Raw genomic sequence first — 12643 nt, 5'->3', positions numbered from 1 at the left:
CTGGTCAGGCCACAGCTGGAGTACTGTGTCCAGTTCTGTGCGCCCCACTTCAGGAGGGATGTGGACAACATGGAGAGGGTCCAGAGGAGGGCCGCCCACATGATCCGGGGACAACAGGGCAGACCCTACAATGAAAGACTGTGGGACCTGAACCTGTTCAGCCTTCACAAGCGAAGGCTGAGGGGGGACCTGGTGACCGTCTAACTCACTAGGGGGACCAGAACGGTTTGGGAGAGACCTTGTTTCCCCTAGTGTCCCCTGGCAAAGCAAGGAATAATGGCCATAAATTATTGGAGAGTAGGTTTAGATTAGACATCCGCAAGAACTACTTCACGGTCAGGGCGGCTAGGATCTGGAACCAACTTCCAAGGGAAGTGGTGCTGGCTCCTACCCTGGGGGTCTTTAAGAAGAGGCTTGATGCCTACCTGGCTGGAGTCATTTGAGCCCAGTTTTTCTCCTGCTCAGGCAGGGGGTTGGGCTTGAAGATCTACAAGGTCCCTTCCAACCCGACTTCTATGATTCTATGATTCTTGTACCTGCCAGTCAATGTCGATTGCTACTTTCCTCCTGATGTAAGGGGCACTATGCCAGATAGTGCGCACGGGCAGGGAACAGGGGTGGGTTTTAGGCAGCCTGCCATTATTCTGCATGTATCATTTAGGGCAGTGTCAATATGTTTACTGTGACTTGAGTGTCCCCAGGTGGTGCAGGCATTGGGCCCCAGAGAAACAAAGTGCCAGGGCAGCAGTGCATAGGGTGAATGGATATGCTCCCCACTTGGAATTTGCGAGCTTATGCAGAATGTTGTTTCGTTGACCTTGGCTTTGGTATTTAATTTGTAACTAAGTGTATGGTCCAGTGTTACCCCTAAGTAGACCAGGTGTTTCTGATGTTTGAGACTTTGGTCAGCCCAGGTGACATTCAGATGTTGTTCCACATCCCAGCTTCTCAGATGGAGAGCACAGATTTGGGTTTTGCTAGGGTTAGGTTTGAGATAACTGTTTAGATAGTAATCTGACATCTTGTTGTTTAGTGCCCTCTCCAGGATCTTCTCTGTGTCCTCAAAATTATTTTGCTGTGTGGTAATGCAGATCATCACCATAGATGAAAGGCTGACATTCGGCAGGAAGTGACTGATCATTAATGGAGATGTTGAATAAAAGTGGGGTGAACACACTGTCTTGTGATAAGCTGTTCTTTTGGGAGCACCATCTACTTTTCTGGCCATTTAGTTCTACATAGAACAAAATTGGGAGTGAGCACACTGAGGTCCCTTGGGTTTTGAGGGTTTCTGCTGCTTGCCATCAACCTCTGCTTTGTTCTAGACTTCAAAGCGTTCCACAAGCCATGTGGGCCCAGATCTTCATCTGGGGTAAACTGGTCTCACTCCCTTGAAATCACTAGATGAAGACCCAAAGCCACCTGGCAGCAAGCTGCCAGCTGCTGGGTTAGTCTGCCTCCTGCTAGTAGTAGCAGTCTGTACCTCTCACCCACTACCCAATGGCTGTGTGCAACAGCGATCCCAAGGCCATGGTGCTTTCTAAGGGGCACTCACCCTTTATATCCTGCGGGAGGCATAGTCTAGGGGAAATGATACTGCATAGCCCTCAGAAAGCAGGTCTCAACCTGTAAGCTGAAGCCAGGGAACCTCATTTTTCCTGCAGTCTGAGTCTGAGAGCAAGCCCCAGAAGTTCAGAGTAAGTGATTTATCTTATCTAAGCATGTAGGCACATATACATGAGCACATGTGCACAGGCATTCAGATGCAAGTGTGTACATATGCATGCAACACATGTGCAAAAAATCAAGTGTGTATGTGCACCCTCCCAGCCCCTACCTCCCCTGAAGATGGAAGCGCTTCTTTCTCCCCACATCTGCACCCCAAGTCCCAGCAGGCCAGAGGCTTATTCTAGGGGATGAAAGGATTCCTTTCTGAGAGAAACAACTTTGTTTGTGCTGAAAGCATCTCCCTTCCTCCCTGTCCCCTCCATTGACCCAGACAGGGCATTACCGTGATGCTGCATTGTTGTTGTTGGCATTGCTGGCATTGGTATTTCTCTCTGGGGTGAAGTCATCGAGGAAGACAGGGGAGTCTAGGTCCTCGCTGCCCTGCTCAGTGAACTGCAGGGGTCTTTGGCTGGCTACATGGGGCTGCAGGGGGCTATGGTGCTCAATGAAGTTGTCAACCTGACCAAACAAGCCCCCTTGCCTCTGGAATGAAAAAAAGGATTGATCAGAGGAGACCTGGAGACCATGCTCCTCAAAGCCAGTTTCATATGGCAGAACTCTCCTCCATGGGCAGCGCTATCTCCACTGCCTGGGCATCTCCCTTGCTCCCCTGCCACACTCCTAGATAACAATTTTGATTTCAGAGGAATGGAAGAGCCTGGGAAGAGGCCTCCTGGGTTGCCAGTCCAATCTCCTGCTATCATAGGCTCTACACCATATACTTCTTTACATACACTTATATAGCTCCATCCTAAGAGCAGCTAGAGCTTTGGGGCCTGTTGGGGGGGGGTATTCCAGAACCTCACTGCTCTGATGGCTAGAAACCTCTAACTTTCACCTTAAATTAACCCAGTTCATGCCCTTTTGTTCTTGTACCAGAATTGTCTTCTAGCCATATGTGGCTGCCTCAATTAGTTCTTGCCTAATCACTGGGGAGCGAGTGGCCCCAACATTGTGATTGCAATCTCAGGCATTATCATATGACCTTGGCTCTGCTGGCCAGCCTATCTGAGACTGCTAGCCCTCTGTGGGCTGTGGTCTGAGTGGGACGCTGGTTGTTGGAGCTGGTAGCCTGGGCGTAGTGAGCAAAGACAACACCTCAGGGAAGCAACATTGCTGTGCTCACTCTGTATATCCCTTCCTCCATCGCTGCCTCCACCATAGCTCTCTCCAGCTCCTCCTCAGCAGTCAGATCTCCAGAGATTGCTCGGTGGATCTCAGGGGCAGCTTCTTCTTCAATGGTCCTCAGGCCAGCCTGATTGGAAAGACAGGGATGGGAAGGTCACTTGTGGGGCTGCTACAGGACAGAGCTCTGGCATTAATGACAAGGTGAGAGGAAAGCCACAACCCCATTTACCTCCTCTCTGGGAATTGCTTCTACAATTCCTTTTGATCACTTCTATCTCTTTGTGCCACCATGAACTATTGCGTTCCTTCCATAGTGCAGACACTTTCCTGCGCTGGTAAATGCATTTAAGCCTCCTTCCCATCATTCCTTATTTAGACGTAAACCCTACCCTATCCCTGAGCAGTAGGAAAAGTCTGGCTGCTTCCTACAGGCAGGATGAATGGGTGGGCTCCACCTGCCCTGTGTTCCACTGACCTGGATTTCAATGGGGTTCTTTTTGGGCCTGTATCCATAATACTCCTCCTGGTGCTTCATGAACTTCCTGAAGTGCTCCTGGATGAGGAAAGTTGCATAAAACTTGCCTACTGTCACCTCATCATCTGGAGGAGAGAAAACCAAGCCATTAACCCTGCTGATGACACTGCCCAGCTGTCCTACAGAGCAGCTACTAACAGGCAAGGTGCTGGCAGATGATAGCAGGAAAAGCATATGCCAATGACAGCAGGAAGCGTAGCAGATGCCAGAGGCAGAACACACCTCCAATAGGTGGAATGACCTGGTCCAGGAGCTTCATACTAGTTCGCTTCCAGATCTTCTTGATAATGGCTCTCAGCTCCTCGTTGGCCTGCTCAAAGTTACCTGTGAGGAAACAACCACAGACTCATTCATTCTGCCTCTAAGGAAACAATATCCTTAGAAAATGGCTGGAAGCAGAAAGTCACGATGCAGAGAAAAACCCATGGTACATGAAAGCTTACCCCCCCACACCTGCCCATTGTGGGTTCATCTGTCCCAGCTTCCCTAAAACCCTCATCATCACAGTCTAGGCACTGCTTGCTCTCAGGCCCATATTGGCACTCATTGTAAGAGTGTTATTCCAAAAACTCACTGCAGTCTGTGGGCCTGATTCTGTATTTCTGTCATGATATGGCATCTGGAAGCGGGATGCATCATTGAATGCCCTGGTGCCATGATGCAAGATGGTAAGATGGCGTACCAAAGGGGTCAGCATCCTATGGCCTGTGGGGTGGATCTAGGCCATGGAACCACTGGATCAGCTTGTTGATATGGGGTTTCAGCAGCATTCAGTACCTTGGCTGCAAATATTCTCCCCTTCCTGCTGCAGGGACAAGTGGCATCAAATGGCTGAGTCCTAGCACCCACCCACCTTTAACCCAGCATGGGTCATTCCAGCCTGCAGCCACAAAAAGTTCCCTACCCCTGATGTAACTAAATGTGAAGGGACAGTGTCACGACATAATGACATTGCCTTTACTCAGTGTTTGAGATTATTTTGGTGTGGTGACACTGAGACAATCCTGGGAGAATCAGGATGAGGGCATCTAGACTGCAGACCCATGCAACACATTCTGATGGCTGTCTTAGGCTGTGAGCATGAAATATCACACCCTAAACAGGTCTGTAACTGGCCTGTATGATGAGACGTCTAGGGAACACTGACATGACACAAGGAGTTCCTCTGGTAACTCAGGAAGTAGTTGATAATCTTCCTGTTGGGCAGAGGACACTGACTGCTTTTGGTCATTACAGAGCCAATGACACCTTCATCCAAGCGCTGAACTTTCAACCCTGATGCCCTTACAGTTTCCAGCTAAATTCTGCATCCTTAAATTTTCCCTGCCTTTTTAATTAAAACTAGTATTATTGCTCTCTTCTGGAATTAACCCATGGTGTCATGTTGCTGTGTGTTCTAGAACAGCTGCTCTGCTCCACCCTAGAGGTGACTGGATTTCAGGGGGTGCGTCTACACATACAATTCATGCACCTTAAGTAAACTGCTCCCAGGAATGCATCCGTATGTGTACCCATGTCAGAAGCAAATTTGCTCCCAATGGGAGCAGTTGAATCCAAGGCTGCTCCAGCCCTTTGGCCCTGCTCTGTCCCCCTGCAGCAGCCAGGGGAGCTCCAGGCTCCTCTGGTGCCAGCCCTAGGCTGGCAGGGGGCATGGAGGTCAGGCCTGGGCTCCAGGGAGCTGGGGGAAGCTGTCTCAGAGTGGGGGACTGCTCCCAGCTGTGTGGAGCTCAGGATTGCAGCCTGGCTCAGCAGCATTGGATTGGGGCAAAGCCCCATGGCCAAGCAGCAGCAGCACCTGAGCTCTCCCTTCACTTTGCTTGCTGAAGGGCTGGGGGAGCTCTCTGTCACTTATCTGGTGTGGAGCGGGGAGTGTGTGCTGCGTGAGCAGCATCAGGGCTGTGGGGATGGGAAAGCTCTCTGTCCCCAGCCTGGTGCTGCGAGGACAGAGAGTTCCCCCATCCCCTCAGCAAGCAAAACAGAAGGAAAGCTCAGGGTACTGCTGCTACATGGGCATGGGGCATCACCCCAGACTAGGGTTGCCGAGCCAGGACGCAATCCTGAGCTTCATAGTGGAGCTGCAGCCAGCTTCCTCCCCCTGCCCCCTGTGGCCCCCTGCTACCTAGACTGACCTGAAGCAAAATGCTTCTGGTCAGCTACTGTACCCTTAATCTGTAACCTGTATTTGTTGATACTAGCAAATGGTGCACTAGCCTAACTTACTGCACAGTAAGTCCCAGGCATGTGTAGATGCTGATGCTTTACTGTGCATTAGATTAATCTAAAGTTCAGTAAAGCATCTTAAGTAGACGTGCCCAAGGAGGACTGAACTGACCCCTAAATAACCTCACAACGCTTAAAGGCCCCATGTTCAGCTGAGTTAAACTGACTAATTACACAATCAATTGACTAATTGATTGTGTCATTGACTAATTAGACAATTAACCCTGTTGCATAAATATGAGGCATAGCACCCTAACCTGCTCCAGGTAAAGCGGGGGTGGGGGGCAGGGGATATTAGCTGATTGGGAGCAATGGTGGTAAGTGTTCTGCTGTTGCAAGAGTTGCTAAACTGCTCTTGAGAGCTCCAGGGAAGAGGGCTGTAGACCCTGCTACAGAAGAAGGCAAAAGCCTCACAGTCCATAACCAGGAGGTAAACGTCCTTCCTGATTCCAAATGTGGTGATCATCAGTCTGATCCTGAGTGGAAGGTTTTAGTTCCAGCAGGAGCACTGACACATCTCAGTCAAAATCCCCAGCCTTGGTTGCAGCCCACCACACCCAATGCTTCTGATGAAAGCAAAACACCCTGACCCAACACCTGTAGTCCCAAAAGGTGGAAAAATCTTCCCTTCCCAATATGGCCAGCAGCAAAGCCCAGACACATGGGAAATACCAAACATCCTCCATTCTGCTCTTCAACCTAGGTACAGCAAGCTTAACGCCACACATCACACCCCCTGACTGGAGAGCCAGAACTCCAGCAACGTGTTGGGGGAGTGAGGTGGTGTTTCTGGGCTTCTAATTGCTGCTCTAGACACAGCAATTCAGGCAGAGCTACTCCTTAGTCATTTTTGACTAATGCTTGTCCAATCTTTTCTTGAAAACCTCCAGTGATGGACATTTTACAACTTCCCTGGGCAGATATGTAGCAAAATAGTCTGGCCCAAAGAGCAAAAGGCTTCAGATGAAATGCACTTGAGAGGTGCTGGGTATTAATGTTGCAGGCACCTCATATGTGTGCTGAGGGATGTCATCTCTGAATGCAAAGTGCAAGCAAAGCTTTATGAAGGAGACTCTAGAGACTGAGCAAGCACAGGGTGGGATGTTGAAGTGGGAGCCAGTGGTCCCTCACCTTCTGTCTTGATCTTGAGAGCCGTCCTCACCAGGGCAAAGAGGGTGGCATTGAAGGTAACGGTGCCATCGCTGTTCAGAGGCATGTTCATGCACACCAGGCGCTGCACAACAAACCAACAACCACATTTCGCTTGACGAGAACATTTTATGCAGTCATGGGCAGCTCTCCCTTGGTTGATGGCTTGGGCCTGCTGGAACTTTGACAGACCCTGTGTAGTGATGCTGTGCACCCCAGAAAGGGGGCTAGTGTACCACAGAAACCTGTGGGCTCCAAGTCCAGCATCCTCAACACTCTCTTCTACACTTCTACACTCATGACAACCAGGATTTGCCTCTACTGCATGGCACGTGCAAAGGTATGGTGTCAAGAGCAATCAGCTGAGGCTGCAACCCTCACCAGTCAGCGGACACTGAATGGAGCCCCCACATCTGAGCCCTAGGTCTGGGCTGTGCAGCTTGACCCCATCTCTAGCAGGGCTCTGTTTAGCAAGAGCTCTGGGGCTCTTAAAAAAGGCAGTTCCCTAGGGAGATTATCCAGTCTGCCCACACTGCCCACAATAGCACAAGGGGCCATTATATCAAAAGGAGCCTGGAGTACATCAGCCTAAGTCCATCTTGTTTTGCTTTTCCCAAAAGACACCTGCTCCACTCCACACTCCCAATCAGATCTTAAATAATAATTATTCATGATGCTGAAAATCTGATTTGGCATTCTGCCCTTCTGTAGTCCTTTCAGTGGAATCAGGCGCAGCTGGAGGCTGGTATGTATTGGTGGGAGGAGAGGCCTAGGAGGGAAGCTCCTTAGAGTCATAGAAAGGAAACTTTCCTTTGACAAGTAGGTAGTTACCTTGCAAGCCACACGGTGTGGGCAGAACTTCCCAAAGCCAAGGGGTGGCTGGATGCGCCTCAGCAGGGTCACCACATCCAGGTGCTTGATTCTCCCCCTGTTGGAATCAAAACAGCTCTGCTCTACCTGTCTGCTCAGATCTGGGATCAGAACTCATGGGGAGGGGTGGAGAGAGAGCTGGGTTGGGGGTAGGCAGCCTGGCTCTGATTCCCCATTGTGCCACACATCCTCTGCATGACTCTGGGCAAGTCACTCGGCCTCCCTGTGCCTCGTGTTCCCCATCTGTGACATGGGAGAATGCTGCTTTCTTGTGGCACAGAACTGCCAGGAGAACACATTTATCAGTGCAGGAGAGACTTACCCAGAAAGGGCAGCAACTTGGAAGCCAATGAGGTTTGGTTTTGCAACATACCACAGAGTGATTCAATGATGCCAACAAAGAGGCATAACTTGGACTTTTAGTGCCCTGGGCAGAGGAGCCTCAGAGCTGGGGAGGCTGTACCAAGTGCTGGAGAGTCTTATCTCCCCGTACATCAGCTGCTGCTGCCCCAGCATGGGCTCCCTGGGGGCTGCCATCCTGGTGTCCTCTCTCAATCAACACTTATGGCTGGTGTCCTACTGGCCAAGCCCCAGTTTTGCTGCTGTGCTAATGTGGCCGTGTCTACACAAGATGCTGACTGTGCAGTTCCTACTGCGCAGTCATTTAGTACTTGCATACACAAATACTAAATGACTGCAAAGTAACAGGAGTTACGGTGCAGCAAAGTCCCTGAACGGCTTCTTGATGGCTGTGCAGTAGCTTGTTACTACTGGGCCATAGCATCGCATCGTGCTTCGTGCCATGGCACGCTACTGTGCAGTAGTAACAAGCTCCCGAGCAGTCAGCGTCTCATGTAGATACGGCTAATGTGCATGTCCCTGGAGCCTGGCTGATGCAGGCACTGGGCAGGGAATTCTGAGTCTGGACCCAACAGTGTCAATCTGACTTTTGCTAATTGGTGCTCTGTGTTCAAATAAGCAGCTGTTTCTTAGTCCATTCCTTAATAGGCAAGAGTCTACAGGCCAAAGCCACCATCATAACCTGATACTTTGAGTGGTCACCTCACAGGACCACAGAAATGAATGTCCTATCTCATTCAGAGCAAGGCCCTTTCCAAGTTAACACTGAGGCACACGGGGAGGGTGGAGGGAAGCATGTGCCTCAGCTATGCCTGAGCTGGGAATTAACAGGAGCTGTCAGTGCCCAGGGCTGTCAATCCAGCACCTTACGTGACTGCTATATTCACTCAAATGTTTAAGGAAATAATACACCTTCCTGCTGCCACTTAGACCAAGGACAGTCACAGACAAGCTTTCACTCACTTGGCTTCTGGGTCATATTCAGCCCAGATTCTTTTGAATTCATCCAGGTGATGCGGACCCAAGATGGACCAGTCACGCGTGAGGTAGTCAAAGTTGTCCATGATGACAGCGACAAAGAGGTTGATAATCTGATGGGAAATGAGCATGTGTGAATGATACCGATGGATCCGGAGGCAGATCCAGTTGCTCAGCCAGTTCAGAGCAGCTCTGCTGAAGTCAGTGGAGCATCTCGCCCAGAGCCCACAGGATAGGACAGGAGCTGGGCTGATCCAATATGCAAGTCTTATATAAAATGACAGCAGGGCACTGGGAAGTATGGCACCTTCTCTACTGTCTGAAATGGTACTGGTAAGTCTCTTCTGACTAATCATCCCCTCTGACCAGCCTGACAGATGTCAACTCAGTTTTCTCTCCTCCCTGGGGGACTCTGTACATTCAGAGACAAGGCCTGGCGTATGGATCAGAGAACGGTCTTCCATGCAGGTAAGCAGTGGGCTAAAGGGACTCGCACTGCTGTGGCTCTCAGGCTGTCGAGCTGAACCACTGCATGGAGAATAGCTTATATGCCCCCGCTCAAGACAGCCAGATGGGATGGAGACTTGGCCCCAAAACAGTACCCCACATGAGCCTGGTTTCGGGGAAATTGCTCACATTTCAGCAGATGGAGTCTGAAGTGAGCATTGTGTTAGCAGGGCTGGGTCCAGAGCAGGTGGGGAGAGGAAACTCCTGGAGCTAGCAGGGTTTTTGGCTAACACCTTGCAGGAAAAAGGTCTTAGCAGTGTGGGTTCCCTCCCCTTGCCCTCTCCCAGATGGCATCTGATGCTTGTCCTTAGTCTATACGACAGTGCATTCATCTCAACCCCACCAGCTTGAGGTTGTGTGACTCAGTAGCTTGACAGCATTGCACCATGTGGTCCTCTGGAAGACTAAAGGGCAAGGAACCATTTGCAGGGGCTCTTCACCTCCCTGGAGCCCTGGTTTATCATGGGGCAGACTCCCAAGGTTGGGGGACAACATCCCAGGATCACTGGTGTAGACAGCAGCACTGATACTTTGCTTCCCGGCCTTCTTTCTGCCCCTGGGGAGGATATGGGAGGTTGGCTTCACAAGGCAGAACATGCTGGACTCTCTGATCTAGCCTGGAGCTGCTGAGATGGGCTGGGTGTGCTGAGGAACAGCTAATGGAGGTAAAGCTTTGGGACAAGCTCCAAGATCTATCCTCAGTGGTCCGTGACAATGGCCTGGCCAGGCCATAGGGATTCACAATAAAGAAACATACCAGGAAGGCACACAGCATGTAGAAGCTGATGAAGTAGAAGTAGGCAAAGCCAGTGCCACAAGTGTACTCTTCTCCTGGGGCGTAGTCAGACTCTGGGTCACACAGCTTCCCATAGCTGGCAGCCAGCAGGATCTCCTGCCAGGCCTCTCCTGTTGCACACCTACCAAAAGAGGGAGCATCAGCTGCGTTGTGTAGGGGACGGCTGCCCTAGCAAGGCAAGGAGTGACCAGCCTGCAGGAAGGGAGTGTGGACTAATGATTACAGCAGGTGCTGGAAATCAATACTGTTGGGCTCCACTTTTTGCTGAGAGGGAAGTATGGGCCAGAGCTTACAGGAAGCCACTGGGAATCAGGACCACAGGGATCCAGCCCCAGATGTGGCAGGGTAGAGGCATGCAGTGATTAGAGCAGCCCCTGAGCCAGGACCCCTGGGCTGTGTCTACAGCTCTGGGAGGGGAAGGGAGTCTTCTTGAAGAGTGAGAAAATCTGTTTTGGGTCATACGAGAGGTTTTGTTCAGCCCAGATTGAAACGTTTCACTTGGAGCTTTTTCTTTTTAATTTAGCTGGTGACAAAACTGAAGTAGATTTAGAAACCAATGGCTACCTCAGATGGGAACAGAAAATGGCTTAAATTGTTTAGTAGTTTTTCTTTCTTTCTTTTTTTTTTTTTACAGAAACAATCCAGCAAAGTCAACACAAATTCGCTGAATGCTTCTGTTGACCTGATTGGACATTGTGGGGTGAAAAACAATGTACACGTCCCTCAGGCCTACTCTGGATTAGTGAACGCAGGGTGGGGGTGAGCAGAGAGGTCATACATGGAGCAGTGGCTTGAAAAGGGGACTGCCACCCCACAGACCTGAAGAGCAGCAGCACGGCTTGGGGGAAAGTCTGGAAGTTGTTGTTCCGGTTGATTTGGGTCCCATCCACCATGGCAACTTTCCCAAGCATCTGTGAAGCACACTGTCAGGCTCAAGCCACCCTGCACAGAAATGCCCAGCCATAGGCAGCCTCTCTGCCCTGTAAGCCCATAAGCTTCCCCTCTGCTCCTCATTGCTAGTGAAGTTACTTGGCTTCAGTGTTTCCTCTGGAAGCCAAAGGATGTATTGAGATTCGATGGGGGGTGGATGTCCAGATTCCCTTTGGCACGTGCCTTGGAGATACCCTCCTGCGTGCTGCATCCAGACAGCCCCTTTCCATTCAGCATCCTAAAACACAGCCAGGGAGTGTGCAAAGCAGGGAGGCCCTGCAGACCAGGCACTGTGTCAGATGCCAACAGCTCTGGGGTTATTCCCAGCTCTGCCACTGAGTCACCCTGACAAGCTAGAGGAGTTTGACCTCTCTTGGTTTGAGGAATGAGGATAAAACTGTGCTCTCCCCCATGGGCCCCCAGAAGGGGACCTTCACAGAGCCGCCCTCTTACCCTGCTTCCCTGAAGCACTATAAAACTCAGATGTTGCCTCCCCCAGCCCCCACCAGCCACAGCCCCACCTTGTCCCCATTGCCTACCTGCATCCCAATCACAGCGTAGATGAAAAACAGCATCACGATCAGCAACGCCACATAGGGCAGGGCCTATGAGACAAAGCAAAAAGTCCAGGATTGCCATGCAATGCCAGCCCGGCAGCAAGGTGAGAGGCAGGGGCAGATCCAGGCAGGGGCAGTGGTGCAGCTACACCCCCTGCTTCAATTCCTGGCACACCCAAAGCTTAAAAATTCCTGCTTGCCAATGGCAGCAGTATTTCTATCCTGGGAGCACTGAGGCTTACGGCTTCATGGCACTTCATGGCTCATCACCATCTAGCTGAGTCCTTCTAAACGCTTCATTCCCCAGGTGTTAACCACCCTCTCTCCTTTTTCAAGTCTTAACGTTCCCCTAATCAAGTTATCTCTTTTCTGCCATTCTGCTGTGTATTGCTGGCTCCTGGTAATGGAACTCCTATTTCACAGCCCTGCAGACTGTTTTTAACTCTAGCTAGAAGTGTTAACTCAGGTGTACATCAGCTCAGGTAAGAAACTTTCAGTGAAGCATTGGATGCACTACCAAGATGCTCAAAAAGACAAGATTTGTTCTATGAATCTGAAAGAGAGAAGCCCATTGAATTTTAATGACTACAGGACTAATGAAACAACAGCTTTTGATTATTTTTTGCCCAATTTGTTGTGTTTTTATACATAATAAATGATATAGCAAAGTAATGCACATTCCAGTAAAGATTTTTTTTTGCCTCAGTCTTAAACTGAATTACGTAGCCCTAGGCCCCTAGTATATTAGTAGAAGTTCTGGTTTAAACTGGAGAAACATAGCTATTGTGTTTTATGTGATGCTTGACAATACTATCTGCACCCCCTTTTCAAAATCCTTGATCTGCCCTGTCACAGAGCACTCAGGTGCCCTGCGCCTGAAAGCAG

General features: G+C 50.3%; 1 protein-coding gene across 1 annotated transcript in view; it reads right to left on the bottom strand.

The window, feature by feature from the left end:
• CACNA1S (calcium voltage-gated channel subunit alpha1 S) overlaps positions 1–12643 on the bottom strand; it is a 20219-nt gene that overhangs the window by 7184 nt on the left and 392 nt on the right. The window contains exons 2-11 of the mRNA XM_019513723.1: positions 11741–11806; positions 11091–11182; positions 10233–10392; positions 8954–9081; positions 7592–7688; positions 6743–6845; positions 3614–3715; positions 3332–3456; positions 2855–2983; positions 2012–2211 (exon numbers count right to left, since the gene is read on the bottom strand). Of these exons, the coding sequence (XP_019369268.1) occupies positions 2012–2211; positions 2855–2983; positions 3332–3456; positions 3614–3715; positions 6743–6845; positions 7592–7688; positions 8954–9081; positions 10233–10392; positions 11091–11182; positions 11741–11806 (1202 nt within the window). The remainder of the gene's footprint in view (positions 1–2011; positions 2212–2854; positions 2984–3331; positions 3457–3613; positions 3716–6742; positions 6846–7591; positions 7689–8953; positions 9082–10232; positions 10393–11090; positions 11183–11740; positions 11807–12643) is intronic.

This window comes from Gavialis gangeticus, unplaced genomic scaffold, assembly GCF_001723915.1.
Source record: "Gavialis gangeticus isolate Ggan-Ray unplaced genomic scaffold, GavGan_comp1, whole genome shotgun sequence".
Classification (NCBI taxonomy): Eukaryota; Metazoa; Chordata; order Crocodylia; family Gavialidae; genus Gavialis; species Gavialis gangeticus.
The sequence above is the reverse complement of the archived record's forward strand: the minus strand, read 5'-3'. Positions and strand labels throughout refer to the sequence as shown.